The sequence below is a fragment of the Capronia coronata genome (genome assembly GCF_000585585.1).
Source record: "Capronia coronata CBS 617.96 chromosome Unknown acBCG-supercont1.4, whole genome shotgun sequence".
Taxonomy (NCBI): Eukaryota; Fungi; Ascomycota; class Eurotiomycetes; order Chaetothyriales; family Herpotrichiellaceae; genus Capronia; species Capronia coronata.
In genome coordinates, this window is record NW_006912896.1 from 426,560 (window position 1) to 452,954 (window position 26,395).

General features: G+C 53.1%; 10 protein-coding genes across 10 annotated transcripts; 5 read left to right on the forward strand and 5 right to left on the reverse strand.

Moving 5' to 3' along the window:
- Positions 1–725: 725 nt before the first annotated feature.
- On the forward strand, positions 726–1,324 carry A1O1_04714 (uncharacterized protein; the record flags this gene model as incomplete). Its single annotated transcript, XM_007725603.1, has 2 exons — positions 726–792; positions 843–1,324. The coding sequence occupies 2 exons, from the start codon at positions 726–728 to the stop codon at positions 1,322–1,324; spliced, it is 549 nt and encodes a 182-aa protein (XP_007723793.1).
- A 1,030-nt stretch (positions 1,325–2,354) lies between these two features.
- A1O1_04715 (uncharacterized protein) lies at positions 2,355–3,713 on the reverse strand (the record flags this gene model as incomplete). The annotated part of the gene is made up of 3 exons (XM_007725604.1): positions 2,355–3,242; positions 3,325–3,571; positions 3,640–3,713. The coding sequence occupies 3 exons, from the start codon at positions 3,711–3,713 to the stop codon at positions 2,355–2,357; spliced, it is 1,209 nt and encodes a 402-aa protein (XP_007723794.1).
- A 761-nt stretch (positions 3,714–4,474) lies between these two features.
- A1O1_04716 (uncharacterized protein) lies at positions 4,475–4,797 on the reverse strand (the record flags this gene model as incomplete). Its single annotated transcript, XM_007725605.1, has 3 exons — positions 4,475–4,569; positions 4,636–4,725; positions 4,776–4,797. The coding sequence occupies 3 exons, from the start codon at positions 4,795–4,797 to the stop codon at positions 4,475–4,477; spliced, it is 207 nt and encodes a 68-aa protein (XP_007723795.1).
- Positions 4,798–5,449: 652 nt separating this feature from the next.
- Positions 5,450–7,759, forward strand: A1O1_04717 (CMGC/DYRK/PRP4 protein kinase; the record flags this gene model as incomplete). The annotated part of the gene is made up of 2 exons (XM_007725606.1): positions 5,450–6,275; positions 6,327–7,759. The coding sequence occupies 2 exons, from the start codon at positions 5,450–5,452 to the stop codon at positions 7,757–7,759; spliced, it is 2,259 nt and encodes a 752-aa protein (XP_007723796.1).
- A 1,057-nt stretch (positions 7,760–8,816) lies between these two features.
- On the forward strand, positions 8,817–9,624 carry A1O1_04718 (uncharacterized protein; the record flags this gene model as incomplete). The annotated part of the gene is made up of 5 exons (XM_007725607.1): positions 8,817–8,841; positions 8,929–9,101; positions 9,177–9,211; positions 9,337–9,418; positions 9,529–9,624. Coding segments are annotated over 5 exons (411 nt in total), but the record flags the coding sequence as incomplete, so codon positions are not given.
- Positions 9,625–10,738: 1,114 nt separating this feature from the next.
- On the reverse strand, positions 10,739–11,698 carry A1O1_04719 (uncharacterized protein; the record flags this gene model as incomplete). Its single annotated transcript, XM_007725608.1, has 1 exon — positions 10,739–11,698. The coding sequence occupies one exon, from the start codon at positions 11,696–11,698 to the stop codon at positions 10,739–10,741; it is 960 nt and encodes a 319-aa protein (XP_007723798.1).
- A 1,568-nt stretch (positions 11,699–13,266) lies between these two features.
- Positions 13,267–14,767, reverse strand: A1O1_04720 (uncharacterized protein; the record flags this gene model as incomplete). Its single annotated transcript, XM_007725609.1, has 6 exons — positions 13,267–13,629; positions 13,687–14,094; positions 14,148–14,346; positions 14,412–14,436; positions 14,492–14,559; positions 14,622–14,767. 6 exons carry the CDS (start codon positions 14,765–14,767, stop codon positions 13,267–13,269), a joined length of 1,209 nt encoding a protein of 402 aa, XP_007723799.1.
- A 1,716-nt stretch (positions 14,768–16,483) lies between these two features.
- Positions 16,484–18,331, forward strand: A1O1_04721 (uncharacterized protein; the record flags this gene model as incomplete). Its single annotated transcript, XM_007725610.1, has 4 exons — positions 16,484–16,564; positions 16,619–16,699; positions 16,749–17,099; positions 17,153–18,331. The coding sequence occupies 4 exons, from the start codon at positions 16,484–16,486 to the stop codon at positions 18,329–18,331; spliced, it is 1,692 nt and encodes a 563-aa protein (XP_007723800.1).
- A 1,835-nt stretch (positions 18,332–20,166) lies between these two features.
- Positions 20,167–23,447, forward strand: A1O1_04722 (uncharacterized protein; the record flags this gene model as incomplete). Its single annotated transcript, XM_007725611.1, has 2 exons — positions 20,167–21,136; positions 21,184–23,447. The coding sequence occupies 2 exons, from the start codon at positions 20,167–20,169 to the stop codon at positions 23,445–23,447; spliced, it is 3,234 nt and encodes a 1,077-aa protein (XP_007723801.1).
- A 271-nt stretch (positions 23,448–23,718) lies between these two features.
- On the reverse strand, positions 23,719–26,391 carry A1O1_04723 (uncharacterized protein; the record flags this gene model as incomplete). The annotated part of the gene is made up of 1 exon (XM_007725612.1): positions 23,719–26,391. The coding sequence occupies one exon, from the start codon at positions 26,389–26,391 to the stop codon at positions 23,719–23,721; it is 2,673 nt and encodes an 890-aa protein (XP_007723802.1).
- Between the last annotated feature and the right edge of the window lie 4 nt (positions 26,392–26,395).

Consider the following 26,395-nt stretch of genomic DNA (forward strand, 5'->3'; position numbering starts at 1 on the left):
TCGCTTCGTTCCGCAGCCATGAGAAGAGGTGAAAACACAGGTTCTATGGCATATTCGGAGCTCTACGGCCTGGCTGCGACAACGAGGCTGAGGCGTATTTGCTAGCGACCTGCCTTGATAAGTCACATGCAGGACAGTACGACCGACACAAGCCCCAGCCTCGCACTGTCCAATATCAAAATTCTCCTCGCTTGTGGTCTCATCTTCCAATCTCTCCCCATGACTCGGAGACATCCATGGTTCCACTACTGCGTGTCATGCTCACCCGGAGGAGTTGTGGCTTCGCAGATCCAACCGTATCTGGGATACCCAAGATTAAGCCATCGACGACGTTGGACTGGTCCAAAGGGATCGTCATTACCAATGCCGTGTGATGGATGAGGAGCATTCGAATGGTCCTGCTCAGGACGGCACCATCTTCAGCACGGGTTTGAAACCAGCACGACAACATCATCTTGCTAGTCGAAAAGGTCCAAGGCTTGACTCTCCTGAGGCAGGTTCGAATTTCAGAGGTCGTGCACTTCAAGCGAACCGTTTCCACCAGCAAAGACCATGGGTGTATTTAAAGGCTCAGCTGGTCTGTTGTCTGTTCTTCGTTCTCTTCGTTACTTTCCTCTATCACACATCATTGAGTCTGCTACAAGTCTGACCCGAAGTCAATCATTAATACCTTTCTTTTCCCGCTCGCTCATCAAGCATATCAGCAATTTGTTCCATCAAGCACCATGCGTCCCGCAGCTGTCTTCACCGCACTTCTTTTTACGGCCTCTGCTCTTGCCGTCCCTCTCAATGGTAGATTTCTCTTCTACCCCATTGACTCAGCCATACTAAACTATTCCTAGCTGCACCAGGTAGCAAGGCCCTTGAGCCAGCCAAGCGGAATGCGGCACCCATGGTCGACGTGGCCACTTTGAAGCGTGCGCTCATCGACTTATCTCCCGTGACCCACCTCGTCGGTGACGTTCTCGCGACGGTGACCGGCATCTTGTCCATCGTCACCAACACCGTCAACGGTCTTGACGCCGCGATCAACCAGCTGCTCAGTGAAGCTGAGACGGATGTCGATGGGACCCTGGGCTCGGCACGATCAACTCTCCAAGGCCTCATCAGTCAATTGAATAATACCCTCGGTGATGTCGGTGTCTCTGCGTCGTCACAAGGAGTCTCCCTAGACTTGACCACAACCATTTCTGCAGTGCAGACGCTTCTTGCGGACGTTGAATCACTTGGAGGAATTAATGGCAACGATCTTGTGTCTGAGGTCACTGCCCTGGTTCAGGAACTCCTGAATACCCTGACGGGCCTTACAGGCTTGAAGAATTAAGCGGAAGTGTTATACACAATCTTTGTTGCGCCTAACGGAAATGGACGAAGTTTTGTCAGAGACATTGGACCGCTGCTCGACACCACGAAAGAGGTTCTCTGCTATCCTTCACCATTCTCGAAACGCTTTCAGGCTTGGTGGATTAGAGGCAGATGGATGCAGGGTGTCTTGCTGGGCTGTGGAACGGGATCAAGCGTGCTGAAGCATTGAATGGAGTCTGCAAGGCAGGTTGTACATGTACCTGTCTAGCATCTGGAGTTCTTGAATGCGTTACATAGAGTGCTTGTAATGCTGGATACCTACCTTTTTGCACCCTTACTGCCAATCCATGCTGCATACTTGTCTGCAAGACGGAGCAGCCACCCGCCCTCGAGCATGGACCTCCCAGGTTCGCCTGCCGCGTGGTATAAGAAAGGGCGGACTGCAGAAAAGAAGCTGCATTAGCACTCATCAAGCTAGGACTGTTGTTCGCTGAGAGTAGGACACAGTGCACACGGATCTACGTTGCTAAAGTGCGTAGGTGTCGTGGCGGTTCTAACATGTTGGGAGAGGTGTGGTGCTGTGACTGGTATGGGTTCTTTCGTGATAAACAACGATTTGTCGAATATATAATCACAAACCTAAAATCTTACCATCGAGCCGTCACCATTTGACGTCTACTTCACTACCCACGCAAGAGTGGAGGGCAGCAGCACTTAACAATCTGGGCGAAAGCCATGCATAGGGGAGATTGGTCTTTGCACCAGGAGCTGTTCAGTCTGCCTGATCTATGGATGGTAGCCCGGGCGGCATTGTTGAGCTGGACTCGTGGTACGAACTCTGGGAGAGCACGAACTGACCCTTTGAGCCGAGGTTGCCTGGACTCTTCTTGTTCTTTCTACAACATCGAGTAGGTGTCCATCACGGCTTTGAAGCCTGCCCAGACGTTTCTCCCTCCCATTTCTTCAGCGTAACGGCGTCACGCACATTGACCAGCCGTTCAAGAAGTTTTCTCACTTTCAGCTTGGTCGGACAACAGGGCCGACAATGCCTACCATCCTTGCAGGGTAGTCGTATCGTGCTGATTGACTTCGTCCGCCCAGTCGCCGCCGTCCGCGCCCAGGTCGTCGCCAACAACGCCGTACGATGCCGTGTCTTGATGCTCCCCGGGTCCTGCAGCATGGTCTTTCTGCTCTGGGAGGTCATAGCCGGTGCTCTTGTCGACAGCAGATGCGGGGGACCCTGAACCTGTGCCCACATCGATAGCGGAGTCAACACCAGACGAGCGATCAGGATTTGCTTCCCCGTCACGACTGGCCTGACCTGCAGCGTCACCTGTATTTGAAGTTTCCTGGACCGCCAACTCATCCCCGTCGGCGTCATTGCTAGCTTTCGCAGCAGGAGGAGAATTCTCGTCGTCCCAACCGCCCGACCCTGCACCAGCACCAGTAGGAGAAGCAGCAGTGTCGTCCCAACCACCGCCTACACCGCGAGACGTCAATCCGTCGTTCTGAAAACTGTCGGCTCCTGCAGTCTCTGCAGCTCTACCATTCTTCTTTTCTTCCCATTTGGCGCGGATAGCCTGCTCGTTGCGATCACACCAGTTGTGCAAGTCGTCATTGAGCTTCGAGATCTCCTGCCTCAAGACGTCGAGAAACATCATGTCGTCAGGGGTTTCCTCATCGTCAAGCTTCCGATTCCACCACGCCCAGAAAATGCTGGCAGCTGCAACTTCGCGGACGGAGTCACCACATGCTCTCAAGGCTGGCGAATTGTAGAACCACTCAACTTCATCCCAGCTCATCAAGACTCTGCGTGCGATTGCCTGCATTCGCTTCGTCAGGCCTTCAGCAAGGTCACGCGCAGGGATGCCCAGGTAGGTGGCGGAGACAATGACATTGGCATAGGCGGTCAGGAGGTTGGGAGTGTCGTCGCTAAGCTGAAAGTTGTTTAGCAAAGACGAAGATGGCACAGGGTCTGTTGTGTTGTCTCAAATCCTGGAAATCGGTGAGCATACTTACATCCTTGTACTTGATGATGCTTCCCTCAGAAACACACTGCTTGATCCATGCCAAAACCTCGTTCAAGCCAGTTACATCGTTCCCAGTGACCGTGAAGGATTTGGTGCCACTGTTGTCCAAGAGCTCGCGGCGGATGCGGTCACAGAAGACCATAGCTGCATCTTGTGGGAATTTGCCGTCGAGGAGTTGGAGTGCTGCGGATTTGGTGGGCTTGTAGAAAATAGAGATAGTAGGTTCGGCCTTGATACTGTAATCCTTGTGCGTCAGCTTGATACCTAGACTGTTGGACGGTTTCCTGTAAGGGCCGGGCCTTACGTTGCGAGTTTTGCAGGAGGGATACGAGGACCACGGTCTTCGCGCGGCTCGGGAGGAGGAGAGCCGGTTTCCATGACTGCAATGAGGCGAGTTGCAGAACGAGGCGGAGAAAGATGGGGAGCGGAACAAGAAGAAAAGGAGACCTGCTGCTCGAATATGATCTGGCTCGCTTTGGACAAAAGGCAAGAAGAAATTGATCTGTAGGACGAAAGTTGGCAGGGCATGAAGAGTCGAACCCAAGATGCGTGCAGTTGCAGATTGAATGTGGGAAATAGAACAGAGACAGAAATGCGCGTTCAATCAACCAAAGCAAAGCACATGATACAGACGGCAACCACTTTCACAACTGCAACTGCTCAGCTGCACCGGCTGAACAGAGAGAGTGAGCGCAACAATTTCATTATACCTACCAGAGTCACAGCCAGCACTGCCATCTTTGTCATGCCAACAATGATGGAGTACAGCGTCCATGGCTGAGGCATTCATCTGCAAACTTTCACAAACTCCTGGGTGTAATCCTCTCAAGACGTCCTATCCAGCTGGGTGACAGCCTTGCATCTCCTCCCCACAGAGCATCCGTATCGAAAGTCTGTGGTGCATCTCAACACGCCGTTATTGTGGCTGGTCCACAACTCACGAAATGCTCCTTTCTGTAGCCATGCAGAATTGACGTCTCCCAATCTGAGAAGAATGAACCAGACCAGTGTGGCTGGATTCACGGCCATCCTTTCATCATGATGTTGCTCTTAAAGCCCGGAAACACCAGAATCCATCTGCGCCGCGCTTTCATCTGCTCGTTACAAAACTCCCACGTACTGCCAGTGCCGCAGATCCTTTATTTCTTTCCGCTCTTCTTGATGCCCTGTTGGCCGGCGTTCAACGGCCCTTTGCCCTTCGCTTTCTCCGCTAGTTCTTTTCGTGCTTTGGCATCTGCGCGGACGGGTTAGCGGGCTCTGAGTCGAGCTGGACTGTGTACTGAGGTGCAAGGATTCGTACCTGCGGCTTGCTTGGCCTTGAAGGCGATTTCATCCTCGTCCATTTCTCTCTTTTCCTTCTTTGGTGCTTTAAGCGGCTTGACTTTGCCGCCTGTTGAGAGTCAGTTTTGCATTAAGCCAGATGTGTCGCAAACGACGCACCTTCACGACTTTGACCACCCATGATGATGCTGAAACTTTGAGTGTATAACTGGGGACCCAGATGGTATCTAATTGGGTTCAAAGTGGTCGAGTAGTCACAATACGGTGTGTATTCCAAGTGTGATGGACTGAGCAACGTACTTTTCCATTCCATGGTACGTACTAGCCTAGCGACGGTCTCGAATCGCAGGGATTGGCTCTAGTCAATCTTCCCAATCACGTGCCAGTCAGCGTTACCTAATCTAGGTACCTACTAGTAGCACTAGTACTGAATATGTGCAGCCTGAGTGATGTGCATTAGTATAGACTAGTACACTAGTAACTATTGGAACAACTGTCGACTAAAGCGGCAATGGACTGGCTACACTGGCACCTGGTTTTATGTGGCTGCTTGACTTCATCCTTGCGGCAACTCCAACTGCAACTCAAAGTCAAACTATCTCTGTTGCTCTTCTTAACAGGACACTCTTTGTCTCCTTGCTCTACTACCTACTGGTGCGCATCTACTCTGGGGCATATGCATATGCTCTCTTTGCGGAATTGAGGAGGATACGGCGGGACGACACCGGTCGGGCTCTACAGCTGCAATTTTCCCATATCTGAATTCGTGGCTAACCACTTCGTTCAACTGAAGGCTAGGTTTCAGTCCCGGCCTACATCTGCACATTTTTATCATGGCTTCGAGATCTCCGAGCCAATCTGAGGGCGAAGTCCTCAGCTCAGACTCGGACACGAAGGCAAAGAACATACCATCTTCCCGCAATAACAGCAAGATTGACCGTCATACTAGACCTTACTTTTCATCGCATGGCCCATCCAGATCGCACCGATCACGCTCGAGATCACCCTATCGAGCGTCCAGGGGTGAGAAGCGTCCACGAGAGAACGACCATTACAGAGGTAGACCGATCAATGACGTGCGGATTTCCGACGTCAAACACGAGTCTGGCAGGTACGCCCATCAACGGCATGACTCCTATGAAGACCGAGGTTCCAAACGATATCGCACGTACTCTCGCAGCCGGAGCAGAAGTCGATCACCTTATAGGCATTCGCGAGCTGGAGACAGCGGAAAAGACAGACCAGACAATGCAGTTGACAGGAGTGAAACCGACCAAGGAAGGTCGGGCAGGCAACGAGCGCCGGGTATGGCCACAGATACGGCATCATCGCACCGGGGGAAAGCCGTTCGGTTCAACACCGGCTCTAACGTATCCAGGCCCGGCGCACCGCCATCTGAGACAGGGGTCGATCAGATCAGAGATCGATCTGAATATTCGGGCGCTGTGCAAGCAGAGAGCATGACTGACGGTGTTGAGGAACCCAAAGTGGTTGACGAAGCAGCCCTCATCGAGGAACGTCGGAAGCGTCGCGAAGCGATCAAGAACAAATACCGCGGTCAGGCTCCGCCTCTGTTGGCCCAGGCCCTTCACCTAGGAGGGGGTTCAACTCGTGCCAGTCCTGCGCCTGACACTGATGTGTCCACTCCACAACGGTCTGGTAAGTCTGATACCACCCAAACCCAGCAGCGCATGATTCTAACATTTCCAGAATCGCCCACTAGCTCGTCGCCGCGCACGCCGCGAGAGATCTCTGCTGTTCAATCTCCCGCCGAAGTCAACTTCGATGCAGATGCAGACTTGACTAACTCTGGTAGAGGCTCTCCTGCGGGGGATGACCCTTCAGCTGCAGACTATGACCCCACCGTGGACATGGAGGATGAAAGAGCTCGCCATGATAAAAGTATGTTCAAGGAGGATGACAAGTCCCTGGAACAGGCCGATCAACATGTGCTCGAGCAAACACATGCGTCATCTCAAAGTACTTCCAAACAGGCTACCGATTTCGACATGTTTGCCGAGGAAGATGACGACGACATGTTTGCGGACGCTGCACCGAAGCCCAAAGAGGAGACCAAAATCGCTCAAGCATTGGATGTCAACATGATGGACAATTGGGATGATCCAGAGGGCTATTACATCACAATTCTTGGTGAGCTGATTGAGGATCGGTATCATGTCACACAAAATCTTGGCAGAGGAATGTTTTCATCTGTTGTTCGAGCCATGGACAAGCGCACGGGTAAGCCGGTGGCTATCAAGATTGTTCGCAACAACGAGACGATGCGCAAGGCAGGTATGAAAGAAATTGACATTCTCAAGGACATTGCCGCCAACGATCCGGAAGACAAGAAGCATATTATCCGCCTGGAACGTTCTTTCGATCACAAAGGCCACTTATGCATGGTCTTCGAAAATCTGTCGATGAATCTGCGAGAAGTGCTGAAGAAATTCGGCAGAGATGTGGGAATCAACCTCAAGGCCATCCGAGCTTATGCCCAACAGCTCTTCCTGGGGCTCAGTCTTTTGAGGAAATGTCAATACATTCATGCTGACCTCAAGCCCGACAACATTCTGGTGAACGAGGCAAGGAGTACTCTCAAGATATGCGATCTAGGTTCAGCGTCGCCTATTACGGAGAATGCTACAGCACCGTACCTTGTGTCTCGATTCTACCGAGCTCCTGAAGTCATTCTTGGTATCCCCTACGACTATGGCATTGATATGTGGTCCATAGGCTGCACACTGTTCGAGCTCTACACGGGCAAGATCTTGTTTACAGGGCGCAACAATAATGGCATGCTTCGAGCGATTATGGAATGTCGGGGAAAGTTCCCCCACAAACTCTTGAGGCGGGGTGCGCTGGCCTACGAATATTTCGATGATTTACTCAATTTTCGGGCTCAAGAGACGGACAAAGTCACTGGTCGTACTGTTATCAAGATGATTGATATCAAGGCCAAACCAGTCAGAGACCTGCGGTCCCGGTTGATGCCCAAGGACAAGCGGATGAACGAGCAAGAACGAAAGGAAATAGAATCGTTTGTTGACCTGCTGGACAAGTGCTTGGATTTGCGGCCAGAGAAAAGGATCACACCAGTCGATGCATTGAAGCATCCATTTATCACGAGGATGAAGACATAGATAGCCTGCCCGGACATTTACATATGATAAGCATGAACAAATTTGCAAAGCGGTCCACCAGGAGCATCTTCACACGACCATGTCGAATCTCATCTCACACTTGTGGTCGTGTGAAACGAGGCTGTTGGACCTTTAAAACCAGCGACTAGTCACGTGAAATGCGTCTGTCTGGGCAAGTTTGCCGAGAGACGCTGTGCTATGAACCCGGATTAAGCTCTATCAAATGTGCTGGCGTAGTCAGCCTCTTCCGCAACCTTGTATTCATCCATGTCTCGGAGCATGGCCTCGAGCGCATCGTCAACCGGTCTCAGGGAGGAAGGACCGTCGGCATGAAAGCCACTAATATTTCCTCTTCGACAGCCAGACCCGAGGCAACTCGCGAATCATGCGGTTTCGAGAAATGCCACGGTGTCTCGGAAACATGGATCTCGAAAGTCGATGGCACTCGGAACTGCTTTGCACACGGCAGCCCACTAGATTGGCAGCACTCGAGTCGGCTCTGTAGGTGCCTCGATGAGGGATAGGATGCCAGAGCGCCGTATATCTTATCTATCTACCTGGAAGTTGCGCAAGACCTTATCATGCGATACACTCCAGGATGCTTGATGCACCCAAGATTATGTGTTCGTGATGCAGAGAAGACAGTCGAACATGAGGTGCTGCAGTGGTGGGTAGATGTTGTGACAACCCAGGCCGAATAAATCTAGTACTCCTCAGATGGTGAGTGAATCAATCCCTGACTCTCTCCCCGCACAACTCTGGGGACAGTGACCACATCGACGCTTCGCTCTGAGAAGGCAAAGGGACAGCCTGTGACTGTCTACAAAACGCGAATATATCATTATCCACCATCTCCACCATATCCACCTACTAATTAAGGGAATCACCCCCTAGGCCACCTACAGACCCTCAAGGCAGAAGGACGAATTTGTAATCATTTTCATTCATTCATTCATTCATTCTACAAAACGCGAGACTCTCGAAAGTTGGGTTCTATCTCTATCTCTATCTCTCTCACTCGATTCTTTAAACGCTCTTGGAACACCCAGTTGCCAGAATGGAAGGGGAATGTTTGTGCAAAGGTATCACCATCCCCATCCCCATATACTCCAGCCCCAGCAACCATTACCCCAGACCCTCTCTCTGCTCTTGCTCATGCAATCCGCCAGCGGTCCGAGTCAAAGTCAACGACGACAATCTGTTCGGCGACCAGCGAAGAGGCCATCTCTGCCACTGTGCCAGCTGCCGCAAAGTCGCGGGAGGGCCCTTCGGAGCGAATCTCATCATCGAGGAGGAGAAAGTCGAGTTTCCCAAGGGCAAAGATAACCTCCGAGTATACGAGGTAAGAAAGGCGGCCGTTGTCTCGTTACAGCCATTACCATTGTTGGTCTTGCTTCTAACCCACACACTCTTCAAGGACCCAGAAACACTGAGCGGAACGCCTGTGCAGAGGTACGTCTGAACTTCCCTATATACCTACCCAGTCTATCTCGATCCGCTTCTGCGAAGACCACCTCTCTCGAGGAACGTTCGGTTCAAATGGGTTTCGATTTCGATTTCTGATGGTAGCGGTCTAGATACTTTTGCCAAACATGCGGCGTGCCCATCATGAGCATGACGCCCCTGCTCAAAGGGAAAATCGTCTTGAAACTGGGAATTGTGAGTTCAGTTCGCTTCGCCCACTTTGCCGTCCAAGTTTTCAATCATTCATTCTCTCTCTCTTTTTCTCTCGTGTGACGAATATCTAACCGATGACCGATATGGCACAGTATGCCAAATTGCCCGTGCCGGAATGGGAGAGTTTCGCATCCCGGCGACAGGCCTGGGAGAAGCCAGTCGAAGGGGCAGTGCAGTATAAGACCAAAGTATGTAGCCCTTCCCTTCCTTCCTGTCTACCTACCTACATACCTGTTATTATTATCTACCTGCCACTAAGTGGTTCGGGCAAGATCATGAACACACCGAACAACATGTGAACGCCATGCTGATCTGGAACCGGTAGACTTTCGGCGAGAAATTGCCCGGGTCGGTCTAAATACTTGGATCCGAGTCTTATACATAAGGTATCTTATACGGTGCTCTAGCTGAGGACGAGTCGTCTGAAGCCAGGATGACGGGAGAATGACGGGAGAATATCTATTTGCGAACACCAAGTTCTGCGAAGTATAGTCCTGCTCTGTTTCTGCTTGAAGCCCAAAAATACATATAATATGAGAAACATTGATCACGGTCCCGGAATGAAACAAGGTGAAACATGATGTGACAAGACATGATATAGTCTTTCATTCGCTTATTGCTGATTTTTGGTATACATGATACGGCTCTCGCTCCTTTTTAGTCGTCTGCTGACTGTAGACTACGGTTGCTTGTTGTGACTTATCTTGTGTCTGGCGTCTGGTCGTCTCCGACTCTCCTTTTATTTTAACCTACTAGGAAATATCCTCACAGGACTTTTCATGTCATCCCACAGTTGTCAGCCGGCACTCAGTTGAGCTTGCCACAAAGCATCTCCTGGCCGGCCCAGATGTCTCACAGGGCCCTGGTCGTCCGACACAAGAAGGGCAGAAGGGCGCGGGATGAGCCAGTGCTGCCACCATCAGCCCTGAGGAGTCTGGACGTGATCGTCTTCGAATGCACCAGCTGCACAGCGAATGAAGACAGTAGTGCCGGACAGTAGTGCCGGGCTCCAAAGCGGCGCGTCTGCTTTTGACCAGAAGGACAAATGTGAGATGCGGACATGGTCCTCGGTCGAAAACATGTACACCGCCGACACCGGAAAGCGACGTGAATCCGGGTGACTGTCCCTGATGCATGACTTTTCAGCTGGATGGCATTAAACTCCAGCCAGTGATAATCTTGTCAACGGCGAACGGCGTACGGATTGACGGCGGTAAACCTCAAAGCATCTGCGTCGAGCAGCTTGCTCACAGGCCTCGGGCGAGTGATTATGCTTCCGTCGACATTGGAGCCGGGGCCCCCTCAGTCGAGGTCCATTCCGCCATTAGTGACGGTAACGGGTTGGAGATTGTTCAGTCGATTGTAGTCCGCCCAGTTCTCCAATTTGTTCTGTTGGGGCTGGGCGTTGGCGGCTTCCGGTCCTGGCGTCCTTTCCGCGCGCAGAACCTCTTGCCCTGCAAAGACGATGGGTTGCGATCTTAGATTTCCCAAGCACGTCTCCCACGTCCTGCCTACCAATTTTCCCTCAAGCAAATTTTCGCTAAACAGGAAGTATCCTTCCTGGGCTCTAACGAGATAGGCATTGAGTCCGGCACTCTTGAGCAGAATTTGCGCACCGTGAATGTGCCGAGCGTAATGGTTGTCCAAGTATCTGGCCCAGCCTCGAGCCGCGCCTTGCAAGGCTGCGTCTTCCGAAGACATCTGGGTCCAGCCAATGCCCAATGCCAGGGTGGCCTCGTCGAACTCGGGTCGATCCACGGCTGTTTTTGTTGGACTGGCCGGCGCGGAAGCCACAGAGGAGGTATCCAGCGGCGGACGGATCGAGGGCTGGGACAAACGCACAGATTTGCGGCTGGTGGGCAACTTGGGCCTAGCCTGGGCGGCCACAAGCTCTTCCTCCTGCGCCTTCTCTTCCACCTTTTCCTCATACCATGTTCCCGTCTGGCTCTCCGCGGGAATGGATACGCCTGTCCTTGGGTTGATGAGCACCATGCCTTCGCCGTAGATAGGTTCTTCCTCGGGAGCGGACGCAGCGGGGTCTGTAGAGGTGAAGTAAGAGCCGTCCGCCTCTGGGTCATAGTGTGAATCCTCGCGCGATCTCTTCTTCGACGGATTGGTAGAGACTGGCGTCACGCTGTCGACCGGTGTCCAGGTGGTCGAGTGATTCGCGTATGAGGCTGGAGAGGGCGCGTCGTGCTCCATGGCCTTGGGGGTGTCGGAAGGCGTCGGTAGTTGTGTTTGGTCAGCGGGCGTGAAGGACATGTTTGCTTTTATGACCGGACGAGGCCGGGAGACAGTGGTATTCGGCCTCGTCGCGCGTAAGCAACAGGGATGACCCGGTGCAAAACAAAGAAGAAAGTATATCTATAGGACCTAGCAAGTAGGATGAGGCAGGCCGGATGGATCAGTCGGACGGCGTAGAGGTTATAGGGTCAGGGTGGGTAGGAGGGGAGCAAAGAGAGGAGGGATGTGAAGGGAAGTGAAGAAAAGAGGAATAGAGGAAGTAAATAGGAAAATGCGAGATGCGAGAGAAGGACTTGAATATGCGCACGAGCGGGAGACGAAAGAGAGGCGAAGACACATGCTGGGGAGTCGCTTGAGAGACCAGAAATTGACAAACAAGCAATGCGATTGATGGATCGCCAGTGGCATTGGCAGTGGCAGTGGCAGTGGCAGATGCAGATGGACGATGCTTCGTAGCCAACTCTCTCAACTCTGGGGAGACGAGAAACGTCGATGAGGGTCTGACCGGCGCAGCGGCATCACGGCAACGCACAGCATTCTGAGCCTAAGGAGGAGGCTCCCTAGGCTCCTCACCTATGATTTGTGCCTGAGCCCTGAGGAGCCTTGGGACCTTAGGACTCCCTAGACCCTTAGGAGCTCTAAACCAAGCCCGCAGCAACAGGGGCCATCCCCTATAGTAGCCCAATGGTGGCTGGTGGGGGCTCTCTAGTAGTACTCTCTAGGCATCTCCAGTGGCCTGAGATGGGCAGGATTGCCAGGAACACACGCAGCACTAACGGTGATCGGAGCTCGATTATTGGTGCACGCACCTCGTCTAAGGCGGGTAAGCTGTACGCCATACATCACCATTGGCCTATGATATCGCAGATTCTCCGTACTATCCACCGAGCTAACCAACTAGAGGTGCTAGAGGCCATAAAAGCTTTGCAGGCCTCGTCAATTAGGATCTAACTAGTAAAGGCCTGAATAGTCCCTCAATAAAATAAAAACTAGGGGTCCAATGCAAGTTGTGCACAGTCTCCCAGATGGTGCTCCCAGGGCTCACGGCGTAGTACTGGGATGCCAGGAAGGTCCACAGTAGCAGTCCGTTCAAGACTTTCAGGGCTCACGTGTGGGGAAGTTCAGGCTACATAATACCAAGCCTCTTCGGAGAGTCTGGCCAGGGAGCCTTCACTTAACTTGAAGTGGTCGGAAGTGGTACCTGGTATGGTACCTGTCCATGAAGTAGTCGTCGGTAGGTATCCTGCAATGCGAGCCGTTCAATTTGCTTGATTATGGGCAGCTTGTATCTACACTGTCTGCATCTGGTTCCTAGTCTCTGCAACCCTTGGACCCCATATCCAAACACTTTGCAAGTTTTGTCTATCATACAATTCATGCGGTTTTGTGCACAGCAAATGAAGAGTTCGAAAGCCTCCACAGCCTTGAATCTTCAATCATCTCCATTTGTCGGATTCCCTCTTCCGTATTCACACCTTCAACGTGGGTCTTCCTCCCCCGTGCCAATGGAACAAACACCAGAGGCTTCTTTTGCTCCGACCATTGAGCCTGGCATCTGGCTCTGCCAATTCTGGGATCTGATTCTTCTACGATCCAATCCCGGTGCTGAGAATGTCTTTCAAATTCTTCGTCTGGGCAGGTGCATATGTTGGCGCCAATCCTCCAAGCAGCAGGAAAATGGTGATGAGGACCAGTGCGAACACCACAGCTTTCCGCATTGCTGGTCGCTGAACCCCGAACTCAGACCACGAACGACCGCCATGGGAAATGTATTGTTTGAGTTGTTCGGCCCCGAGCTTGTAGTACAGCAGTCCGCCGAGAGCGATCGAGTAGCCGAAGAATTGCGTCCCGCTGACCGGGGTGCCCCAGATCATCATAGACGCACCAACCAAAAGGATGTCTTTCATGATGCCACAGAGTGTGAGGACCAATGACGAGGTTTTTCCGATCTACCACCGACAGTGTCAGTAGCAAAGCCAACCATCGGCCCGGGAGGGGAAACGTACCAAAAAGACCACCGAGACATTCAACATGAATGCCACCATAGCATTAGCGATCAACATGAAGATACCCACATCGTAGACAGTGGCCATGCTCATCTTTGGCACCTCCAGAATCAATGCGGTGACACCGTTCATAGCGGCGCAGACGGGCGCGAAATAGTACAGGGAGACCAGCGGGTCCATCTTGAACTCGGCAGAACTGAGGAGACGTTGAACGAGCACCAACCGCGTGGCCTCAAAGGTGATACCCCCAGCTTGATAGAGGAAGCCGGTCAGGTTGAACTCGATCTCTCCATACGACGCGATGATCACGCCGATCACGATGAAAGACACATTGCCGAGCGTCTTGAAGTTGGGAGGCGCGACACCCATCACCCAGGTGGTAAGGAGGACTGCGACCGGCATTGTAGCCTTATAACCTGTTAGCAATCCTGCTCCTCCTTTCTGTCGATCGATCGCCTTACCTTCAACATCTGGATAAAGGCGACACTGAGGTATAGGTATGCTTTATTTCCACAAATCAAGCTCAGACTGAAAAAGAAGCCAATAGGGAGAATGGCGCGAAGATAGACTCGTCCAGTCATTTTGACATTCTTGCGTCCATCAAGGAGAGTGGTGGTTCTGGCTAAGACTTGGGTCATGAAGGTGGCGAAGATCATGTGCCTGCGAGTGCGCATTAGTGTTGCTGTCGTAGCTGATGAACCTCCTACACCTCCTACACCACCTACCATGCTGTCAGGGTGATGGGATATTCTGGCCACTCTGTCAGTATATCATGCAGGAGAGGTTTGGTAAGATAGCCACATACTGAAGCCGAGTGTGTCTAGCAACCATTTGTTGAACAGTATGACACCGCCGCTGAAGCCAATCCATGTCCTGCCAGGACGTATCAGTCATCTACTGTGCTTTTGCATGACGTGAGAGAAGGAACAGCATACACGACGTAGACAGCCGGATGAAGTGAAGGCGCAGGCGGCTGTTGTTTCTCAGTCACCGAGATGTTGGTGGTCGGGAGGAGTGTTGCTGGCTCTGCAGCTCTTGTCTGTTCACCCGACAAGCGGGCTTTCTTTTCACCGTCGGCCATCGCGTGGAAGGGTGGTGGAGAGCGGACGAGGAAGTCTTGAAAGGAAAAAGGCCGGGACGACCTGGTGAAGGACTGTGGCTGCAACACGTTGGCGACCGCTCAAGCAAACATAGAGCGAGTGACTGTTGCACCTTGTGCTAGAATAAAAATTTGTAGCAGAAGAGTGAGAGTCAAATGGGAGACCACAGAGTCAAGGATGAGATGGTGAAATCACGGAGGTAGGGAGCGTTCGCGTTCGTGCTGGCGGATAATAGGAAATGGCGACGTTAATGGGGGTTCGGTTGTGGTACGTACTTGGAAGCGGCACAAGTTAATTGTCGGGCGCAAAGGGCTGGCTGGAGGCGGAGTGAGTGAATAGTGATGGTGCTGCTGCCGGAGACACGCGCGGGAAAGACAAGAGGGACCGGCACAGAAAAGGAGACAGCGGCCCAACAGAACCCAACATCTAACTGCCCGAGCCCCGGTTTTAGACAATGAAGACCCCATAAGTGGAAGGTCTGCCGAAGTCTAATTAAAAGTCTCCAATCAGAGAAAGAGCAGCTCGCTCGAAAGAGACAAAAGCCGGGTTCACTAGTATTCTTTAGTACTAGCGGATGGCTTGAAATCTTTTGCCTGAACTTGAACCCGTCGGATCATCGCCCTGGCCATTCAAATGATACGCGTCCTGGCTGTTGATTCACGTCCACAACTGTCTGCGACTCGCAGGATTGACTTGTGACAGTGCCGGAGGAGACTTTTGGAATTGGCTTAAGTCCCTAAAGTACAGAGTACATATTCTACCAGTCCCAAAATACCTATTCAGGGTTGACGAATCTACCTAGGTATCTGCTAGGGTTCCTCAGATACGTGCATTGTTTCCCACGGACGAGGCTGTTCAGAGTGGATGTCCGAAACATGCAGGGTATACGCCTGCAGACATATCTTGTTTGATGTTGTTATTACTGGCAATAATTGTCCTACACAGATCGCAGACCTGCCTCTCTTAAGAAGAACCAGGGTTACGTACTTTCCTGGCTGTGTAGAGCTGAGGCACTGCAGGTCCAAATGTGATCGTCATTGACACGTATCAAGGGTGGGCGGCCGGCGTGGAGTTCAATCCGTATCATCTCCTCTACCAACAATCCTTTCCTAGTACCCTCGAGTCCCCAATTGCAGCTCCCCTGAACATGACACCGGAGGAGCAATTCTACAAGGGATTAGGTTATCGATAGTCAAACAACCTGAGCGCCGCCCCTTCTGCCACCCGCCGTCGTGGCCGCCATCGAGATATATTATTTGTTCAACGTGTAGCCTAGTCCCGAGTTAGTGCTTGTGGCTGTGGTTCTCGCCTGCTGATGGGCATGGAAAAGGGACTTCTTTAGGGGCTAGGGAGCATCCCCCCTGCCAAGATTGCCCCCAACTCGCTTCTTCCGATAAGGCAAGTCCTTTAGTGCAGCATCGACTTTTTGCCCGTTCAGCTGGGGTCGGCCGTTCCAAACAGTGGAGAGTTCTAGACACCAAAACACCTGTCTCTTTCGCAACGCTGAGGGTCTGTTCTGTTATACTATTGGCATTTTGCACTGTTCGTTGCAGTGGCTCTGTGATCATCTTTGGCTTCGCCTCTGCTAGATCACTTCACGCTCGTTAGACATCACCACGCACGCACCCACGGCACAAAATGTCCGAAATGTATGCACGTCCCAATCATCTGTTCGCGGCGATTGCCTCCTGACATGAATGCGATATAGTTCAGTCGATGTCCTCGTTATTGGTGCAGGCCCAACGGGTTTGGGCGCTGCGAAGAGACTCAATCAGATTGTATGCGACTTCATAGAATGTGTGTGTGTGTGCCTTTGATTGACTGTGTCACAGGATGGACCATCTTGGTTGATTGTCGACTCCAATGAGATTCCTGGCGGTCTTGCCTCCACCGATGTGACCAAGGAAGGGTTTGTAAGTATAGCACTCTCGTCATGTTGCCAGGACACTCACATGCGACCAGCTCTACGATGTTGGCGGTCATGTCATCTTCTCGCACTACAAGTACTTTGACGACTGCATCGACGAGGCATTGCCCAAAGAGGACGATTGGTTTACACACCAGAGAATATCATATGTGCGCTGCAAGGGCCTATGGGTCCCGTATCCGTTTCAGAACAACATCTCGATGTTACCCAAAGATGAACAAGTCAAGTGTATGGACGGGATGATCGACGCTGCGCTGGAAGCGAGAGTCGCAGGCACAAAACCCAAGACCTTTGACGAATGGATTGTGCGCATGATGGGAACTGGGATTGCCGACCTCTTCATGCGCCCCTACAATTTCAAGGTCTGGGCTGTTCCAACCACAAAGGTGACTTCTGCAATGCCCTATTGATGTTGTGCTTGTGGCTGACAATGGTGCAGATGCAATGTCAGTGGCTCGGAGAGCGCGTGGCCGCCCCTGACCTCAAGAACGTCACCAAGAACGTGATCCTGCAAAAGACAGCCGGTAACTGGGGACCCAATGCCACATTCAGATTCCCTGCCCGAGACGGTACAGGCGGCATCTGGATTGCTGTCGCCAACACCCTGCCAGATGAGAAGAAGCGCTTCGGCAAGAAGGGGACGGTGAAGAAGGTCAACGCGGACAAGAAACAGGTGTTGTTGGAAGATGGCACCATCGTGCACTATGAAAGACTGATCAGCACCATGGCCTTGGACTTATTGGCCGAGAAGATGGAGGATGAGAAACTGGTCAGCCTCTCCAAGGGGCTGTATTACAGCAGCACCCATGTCATTGGCGTCGGCATCCGTGGCACTCGCCCCGAGCGGATAGGGGACAAATGCTGGCTCTACTTCCCAGAGGATGACTGCCCCTTCTACCGAGCGACCATCTTCTCGAACTATTCCCCATACAATCAGCCAGCACAGGACGTCAAGCTGCCCACGCTGCAACTTGCCAACGGTTCTCGAAGGCAGAGCATGCAGGCCAAAGAAGGCCCGTATTGGTCCATCATGTTGGAAGTTTCGGAGTCGAGCATGAAGCCCGTCGACCAGGAGACACTCCTCAAAGATTGCATCCAAGGCCTGGTCAACACCGACATGCTGAAACCTGACGATGAGATCGTGTCCACCTATCACCGCCGCTTTGACCACGGCTATCCCACGCCGACCTTGGAGCGCGAAGGAGTCCTCAAGGAGATGTTGCCCGCTCTGCAGGAAAAGGGGATCTACAGTCGAGGACGATTCGGCTCCTGGAGGTATGAGGTCGGCAACCAAGACCACTCGTTCATGTTGGGAGTGGAAGCCGCAGACAACATCGTCAACGGCGCTGTCGAGCTGACCTTGAACTACCCCGACTTTGTGAATGGACGCCAGAACACTGAACGCCGACTGGTGGAGGGCGCGCAGGTGTTTGGCAAAAAGACCAAGACTGACAAGGGTCAAAACGGAAATGTGGTTGTCGGACGGCGTTTGACTGGCGGAAAGGCAGAGCTAGGAGGCCGACTGGAAACCAGCAACAAAGAGACCCTGAATGGCAGCGGCGGGACCGCAACGGCAGGGAAAGATGGCAATTCGCGAATCTTGAACCGCAACTGGTAAAGATCGTGTTGCGATGCACTGGAGTCTGTATTGAACAGAACCACACGGCCCGTCAGGACAGTGCAATAACGGCGCACCTAATAGAAGCCCTGTAACGATACAGATGGGGCACTTGTTCGGTACATAGCGATTTTTGAGGGACGGGATCTTGAGCCCGGTGAAGTTAGAATCATGGATAGTGACTGTGATAGCAGCAGAGCAATCAACATTCCTTCATCTTGTTTCTGGTCATTGCTTCAATATTATATTACAATCCATCCGTCCCTTTCTCGGAAGAAGTGGGCATCGCTTTTCATGGTCCACAGCTCTATGAATCACGATGCCGTTTGTCCGTAATGTTGCGACCCAGTTTTTCATCATCTATTATTGTCCTGTCTGCCGGAGCCCGATCTCCACGGGTGACGGCGAGGGATAGGGAGACTGAGCAACCGTGCTAATAAGTATCGAAATGCGGGGAGAAGAAGCTAGGGACTCGAAGGGTCGACAGGTCCAAAGGACGCACAAAACCGGCGATGGTCATGTGGTGAGTAAAGAAAGCTATACTAAATGTGTATGCGTCAACCAATTCCACCAGACCGAGTCCGGGACTTGTTTTGTTGTTGCGATGGCTTGCCGTGTGTGATAGACTTGGGTGATTAATGAGTTCACGACGAGTAGGAAAAGGGCCGGACAAGTCATGATGCCTCTTCAGGCTCGGCGGCGAGGACATTAGAGTCCTATTAGCAGCTAGTGAGGTAGCGGACGGGCCACGTGAAGGCCGAACTTTTTCTCGTGCTCCCTGCTTTTCCGTCCAGCTCGTCCTTGAGGTATTGACAGCTTTCGTTCTTCTCATTTAGAACAGCAAGTCCTCTTGAATGTTGCAGGTCACCTAGGTAGATGTTGGCCATGGAAACTCCGCAAAATGGCTCACTGGAGACCTGTATCATGCCAGATGACAACAGCACCAACAGTATGAGCAAAGGATGACCATCGAAAGCGGGTTTCTGGAAACTCAACTGATCAGATCGAAGAGCGAAGAGTTCTCCAGGTATCACGTCATGGCGGGTGCAAATTTGGTGCAGTGGTGCTTGGTTCCTGCATCGTGCCAGGCAGCGAATGAGGACGCAGGAAAATCCAGTGACTGCGATGGAAAAAGTGGCCGCAATGACCGTCACTAGCCGAATTCTCTCCAAGTGGGCATTGGGTCTTAAGCAGGATGCCCCAATAGGTTCCCTGGGGGGCACCTGAGGGTCCCTCCAGGCTCAAGGGTAACTTAGTTTCAGTTAAGCCATAGGTACTCGAGACACACTGCATCATCGCTCTTACACCTGTCCAGTGCCTGGACTCAAGCCTGAGATGGAGCCCTCATCCCTCATCCCTCATCCCTCATCCACAGCCTGCGCCTCGTCCCTGCTTCTCCTCGTATGTGCCTGCTGCATGGCCTTGAAAAAGAATAAACACCGCAAGACTCCAACTGCAACATAACTTGCTCCCGTTGCCTCAGATTCAATTCCTCTTCTCTCATATCCCCCACATCTATATCAACACATCTCAATAACTACCGCTCTATCTGTTATACTATCTCCTTTTCTCTCTATTTGTTCTTCGGGTTGGTTCTGATTTTGTCTGCTACTCCATTTGGTACGCACTCCTCTCCATCCCTGCATTCTTCTGGGGCTTGGGCCCGTTTGGTTCTTATCAAATATCTCGTCGATCCCTATCCGACTGCACCGTCTGTACTTTTCAGAGCGGTGAATCTTCTCAGCGATTGCATTACACTCACTACCATTCCAATGTCCTCTGTATTTGGCTAACGCACATCTGTGTAGTCGACGTCAAGCATTCATTTGCCCATCATGTCGGCCCAAGTTGTTCCCAGCATCCCCCCTCGTCCGACTCGAGCCCAACAAGCTTCTGCAGCGCAAGGTGCCAACCAGCTGCCCGAAATCCCTCCACGTCCAGTCAACAAACGCCTCGAGCGATCCGTATCTCCCGGACACTTCCCTCGGTCTCCTCTAAATGACCCTTGGAATACCAACAATGCTCGACAGAAGGCCAATGACCAAACAGAGGCAATGCCTCGCCGGCCTAGTGTCCAACATCTTCCCTCCCTTGGACAAGAAGGAATGGAATATGGTGAGATAATGGAACAGGCAAGCCAACCGCCTTCGGCCTCTGATCCTCCTGCGGAAAGTGCTGCACAGACGAGAAATATTGCCCAAGATCTCACGCTGCATGCCCCCAAGCCTTCTTTGCCGAAGTCAAGTGCCGCAGCACAGATTCAAGCTGTTACCAGGACAGACTCTCAGCAGGCGGCTCAGCATGGTATTGGAAAGTCGTCGACTCCAGGTCAAGAGGAAGGTGATGGTCTAGGCCGCGTAAGAACTCGAACTAGTTTTTCCAGACCAAGTTCTACTGTGGGAAATGAACGTCGCTCCTCCATCTATGGAGAAGAATCAGGCCCGGCAGAAATAGGTATCCGAGTTCCCATTAATCCATTACTGGGAGATGTGCAGGCGCCTACCCCAGGCATGACCCCGGCCCATACCGGGGAAAATGGTGCCTACAGGAAACTTCATTCGCGTTCCAAAAGCCGAGATGTGTACAACCCCCCAGGGAGCTACGGCCTCCACGGCCACGGAGTGATTCCACAGGACAGGTTCGAAAAGGATTGGTACGCAAAGCACCCGGAGGCTGCTCATCACGAAGAGACCACCGGCCACGGTGTGTACGAGAGCATCGGAAGTGGCAGGGGAAGCTTTGCCTTGAGTTCCGACGACTTGAACAAAATAGTCCGCGAGACTGCCATCCGGGGAGCCGGATTTGGTAAGTACATATCCTACCTGATGCCTAAACCTTTCTAACCCGTGCAGGTACGTCTGGAACCACGTTCTCGTACCCAGACGAACAGATCGGATATGCTGCTTCCGACGTCTTCATTTCGAGGTCTCAGGTCAACACGCCCAATAGTCTGGCAAAGACGATTACCAACAGTTCTCAGCCCGCCGTTGAGTCTCCTTTGAGGAAGGCTAGTTTCCCCGCTGATGGCACGACCCCTGCCGAGGTTCGCCGAGGAAGGCTTTCGGTGTCTGGTAGACCCGATGATCATGACGCCCTGGAAAGTGAATCCGAGCAGGAAGTCCAAATACAGCCCCCTCGCCGTCGCTTCAACAAAATCACCGGCGGGGAGGAGACACTCAACGAGACTCAAGAGGCGCAGCCGTACGTCTCCCACTCCACTGGTGAGGATGGCTATGTCAATGAGCACGGATACACGGTCCCAATTTTGGCCGCGGATGAAGTGGCGAAAGAGGTGGGCATTGGACACCTACAACCGGCCGTTTCTCCCAGAGCCGAACGCCGCGGTAGTGACTTCGACATGGACTTCCGTAGCGGTGATGCGACCCCAGCTTCCCGGCCATCAAGCAGGCCATCAAGTATCTATGGGCTCCAGAATGCATCCCAGTCGGCGCCTCGATCCGTCCCGCATCTCGAGGAACGTGACAATATGCATACCCCCTTAGAAGACGTGGAGGAGTATGAACCACTCTTTCCCGAAGACGAAGACACGAAGAAACCACTCAGCCACGCCGAACGATTTAAGCAGAGGCCGAACTCGCTTAGACAACGATTCCCGAGTCAAGATATCTGGGAAGACTCTCCCAGCAGCGCCCTACATTCTGCCACGGTCTCAACGCCTGACCTTCCTCCGCCAACGGAGGCTGCGCAAACGGAAGATTCCGTCTCAAAGACCTTTGAAACACCCGAACAGGAAGCGGCACGCAAAGAAGAACCTTCCGAAGAGGAACGCAGAAAGCTCATTCCGAAGGAGGAGAGACTGGCGAAATCAAAATTTGCTCCGCACCTCCGCGACGACATGCCGACGAGACCAGGGATGGTACCTCGATTTCCCAGTTCCGATATATGGGAAGATGAACCAGAAAGCCAGCGCCTTGTTGCCATCGTCAACACTCCACCGGTGGACGAAGAAGATGAGAGTCCGGTTGAGAGTCCGGGAAAGCCATTTGTGCCTCCGCGTCCCGCAGACAGGAGTAGGTTAGGCGAAAATGCTTCAACAGCCCAAGTTGCCCCGAGCGTTGTACCGCCGTCACAGACAGACACGAACCTTGGAGAGGGCACCTCTACCTCGCCGACCGATTCGAAGAAAGTCCCAAGTATACCTGACCGACCAAAGCCTCAGATTCCGGCTCGGCCAGGCAGGAAACCGGTTGGAGAGGGATTGAACAAAACTCATTCGCGAGATTCTGCCGGATCAGCGGAACAGGACAAGGTGTCACCTCCCATCGCCAAAGCAAAGCCGCAGATCCCCGCGAAGCCCGGACAAGGTAGCAAGATCGCGAGCTTAAGAGGTAACTTCATGAATGACCTCAATCAGAAATTGGGGTTGGGCCCTCCCAAGGAGAAGGAGCCTGAGCCTGTTGTAGAAGACGCCAAACCGCTAGATGATGCCAGAAAGGCGAGAGCACGGGGCCCTCAAAGGAGAGCACCGGCGAGGTCTTCTGCACCTGCTGTCGCTCCTTTGCGATTCTCTATGTTCACACCGCGTGCTCTGTGGACAATCGACGATACAGACGAGGTCAATGTGGCTGCGGATGAGCCTTCTGCTCCAGAAGCTTCATCGAAGAGCGAAGACGCCCATGCCACAGCTGACCACTCCGGCGAAACTGCGAAACCGGGGGACATTTCAACAGCCCCCGATGCATCCGTGCCTTCGACTACGGAGAAAACAGATCACGCCGACAACACAGAGGACCGTCAAGGAGATGAACCGGTACCCCATGCCACCCGGATCGCCACAAATACGGCTGGGGACCTAGCGGAGCCAACGCTGGAGACTCCTGAACTGGAGAAATCGAATCCCCTGAGTCATAAACCATCAGATGAGGACGTCCCCGGACTTTCTCAACGTACAACAGCAAGCGCTGGTGAAGCATCAGGGCCGGAACTTGAAAGGGAGGTGCCAGATCCGAATACCGACGCTATTCCCGTGAGTAAGCAAACAACGGCGGGCACCGATGCAGGCACCGCGCCTCTAGAAAAGACCATTTCTGAAGACCCTCGTGCGTCGAAGCTGACAGAAGGCGAGCCGGGCCAGGCCAGTGCCGAGGAAGTGTAGGCCTGCAGCGGTTATATGGTAGTTGTTCTAGTCTGGCATAGAACAGAAGATGTACGCTTCACGAAGGAGAGGACGAAGGAGAGGGTAATGTCATTTACTCGGCTATGACCGTTTGATAGTTACAAGACTACGTGCCATCGTCAAATGCTGCTTCATACGCATATCTGGTCTTTACGCCCGAGAACTGTAGGTCTGTGTGTGGTTTGACTCGCTTTTCGAAGCGTAGTCCACGCGGATAGTTCGTTTATTTCGACATTTCTGCTTGCGCTCGTTACTCGAACATATCATCAAAATCTACAGCCCTGAGACGGGATTTGCGGCCTTGACCTACAGTTGCAGCTGTAGGAGGCGGTTGCGTCTTGGATGCATGCAGTGAAGACGGCGTGCTCTCTGCTGTGGCCTGGGAGGGCACCACCTCTTCTGACGCCTCGGTGGGATCATCGCGCAAGCCGGGTTCTGTAGACGGTTGTTCGGATGCCTCTAGCACCAGGTGTTGATATCCCCCAGTACCGGTTTGTTGCGTGGCTGCTTCTTCGTCGCTACTGTCGTCCATGGGCACCCCGTCAAGATTGGCATCGGTGAGGTTGTCGTCTTCATCTTCGTCGGTCATGGGCGTTCCATCCATGTCCATGTTCACATCGCCGTCCTCGTCTTTGGACTTCCCATGCTTCAGCAAAGGTGTACGATTGATGGGTTCGCCAGCAGCCGTCGGGGCTTCCGCCTGATCGGCCTCAACACTCCTCCAACGACTAGCGGCCTTCTCCTTCTCCCTTTCGCGCATTCTCTCCATCTTCTCTTCTGCCTCTCTCTTCTCTTTCTCTTTGAGCTCCCTCTCGGTCAGAGGCGGGTTGAGAAACCCTTCAACGAACGCCTCATGGGTCTGCCCTGGAAACACGCACCATCCCTCCCACAGGCCCAGAACGCTCTGGATACTGCGCCGCCATTTTTCGGCTTTCAGCTTTCCCCAGTTGAGGTCCCGCGCGGCGCGGCCAAGGATCGGAAACACGTTCTGCACCCGCAGCTGAGTTTCGAAGAGTGAGCGATACCGCCATGCATGTCGAACTCCGGCAGAAGCAGAGGACGAAAGGATGTCACTGATGACATAGAGTCCCACGAGCGACGCGGGCGTGGTATCCTGGGGCGAGTCCTTGTGTTTGTTTGGGTCGTCGCCGTCGTTCTCCATTTCGTCATCCCCAGGCTTCTCCTCGTCCGAGCTTGGAGACTGGCTCTTCTTATTTACGTGGTAACAGAACGGTTTTATCACATTGCGCGTGAGAAGAGCAGCGACCTCCTCGGCACCCGCGCCCGCATGTTCAATCGCGAAGCCTGTTACTCGCGCCACGTCGCCTTTGCGTAATTTTGCATTCGACTCAGGTAGTCGACTCAGCAGGTGGACGAGTTTCGTCTTAGCCAAAGGATTCAGGTACCCCATCCCGTCCTTTCCAGGTGCCGGGTCCGCTGTGGTGGCCGCCAATTTCTGATGGTCACGGTAGCGTGTCGCCAGACCACCTCCATCGTCCATGTCCTCTTCGTCGGACGAGTTGTAGTCGTCGTCGCTGACGAGGTCTTCCACCTTTGTCACGTACTCGAACTTGAGGCCATTGTCGGGAGGGACCCACACACTCTGGCCTTCGAAAAGAACGTCGCCTTGCTCTCGTGAACCGTAGTGCCCTGCATGGGGACCTTTGCGAGCCTTGAAATTCGTGAGAATTTCCCATAGTCGCCAGCGATAGTAGACACCGCCGGCGGAGCGAGAGTCCCATAGCCAAGCCCATTGCTCGTCTCGCTGGATCTCCGGCCGCGACATCAGCAGCGCTTCGAATTCAGGCCCGAATGTTAACAAAGCCTCTACAGTTTTGTGGATAAGTCGGAGTTGCTTGAGATCATTGGGTGCTTGAACTGTAACCTGAGTAGGAGGGAAGTTGGCGGGTCTGGCTCCATAAGGAGTCGAGGATGTATAGGATGGCGGCGGCGCAAAGCGGCCTGGTCCATGATGCCCGGGTGGGGGAGCTCTAGAGAGTGAGGTATGCTGAGGAATGGGCCTTGCGCCGAATGGAAGACTGTTCAAGCTGGCCGAGGGCTTGTTGTTGCTTAGGGAGCCCGCTCCCGTCAGTGCCGCGGAAGACAAATGGCGGGATATAGACAGGTTAAATCCAAAGCCGAGATATTTGTTCTGCAGATGTGAGACGGTCGTGTCAATATCCGTGGCCGGCGTCTCAGCAGCAAGAGTGACGATTGCCGAGACGGATCTTCGATCGCTGCCTGGGCCTGGAGCGGCGGGGAGGATGCGCACGTTGTCGACCGTCAACGGCGATGGTGCGAAAAGGGATTTGATGACTGCAGGTGAGGTTCCAGGAGGAAGAGAGGAAAGATGTAATGTTGGTTTTGCCGCCGCCATCAGGTCTTCCGCATCTTTGGCCTCTTCGTCCAGACCAAACGCGCCGGAATCCTGTCGACCGTTCCTGCTCCTCTCTTCCTCGTAGGAAAACATCTTATCTCTCCGCTCTCTCTCGCGATCTCGATCCCGTCCTCCAGAGTAGTCATCGAAATGCCTCTTCTTGCCATAACCCGGGACGGGCCCGAGGCTGCCTGGACCGCTCCTCGACAGTGATGGCGGTGGCCCAAGACTTCCTGGGCCGCTTTTCAGTCCCGAGCTTGTGAAATGCCTCTTTCCCGGTCCCGGACCGTAGTTGGCGTTATGCCCATGAGCCGCGCCTCCACCACCACCTCCACCTCCACCTCCGTGACCGGGCCTCCTCGACGGGAAGCCAGAGGGCTCGCCTTCATCATCGTCAAAGCTCTTCACGAAATCCTCGAGCACCGCCGCCGTCTCTGCCTGTTCGCGGGCTTTCTTGGCTTCCGCCTCTGCCTTTTGCCGCTCAAAGACGGATTTCTTCATAGGGGCGCTGAGTTTGGCGGACAGGTGGGCGTTGTGAGAGGTCATGATC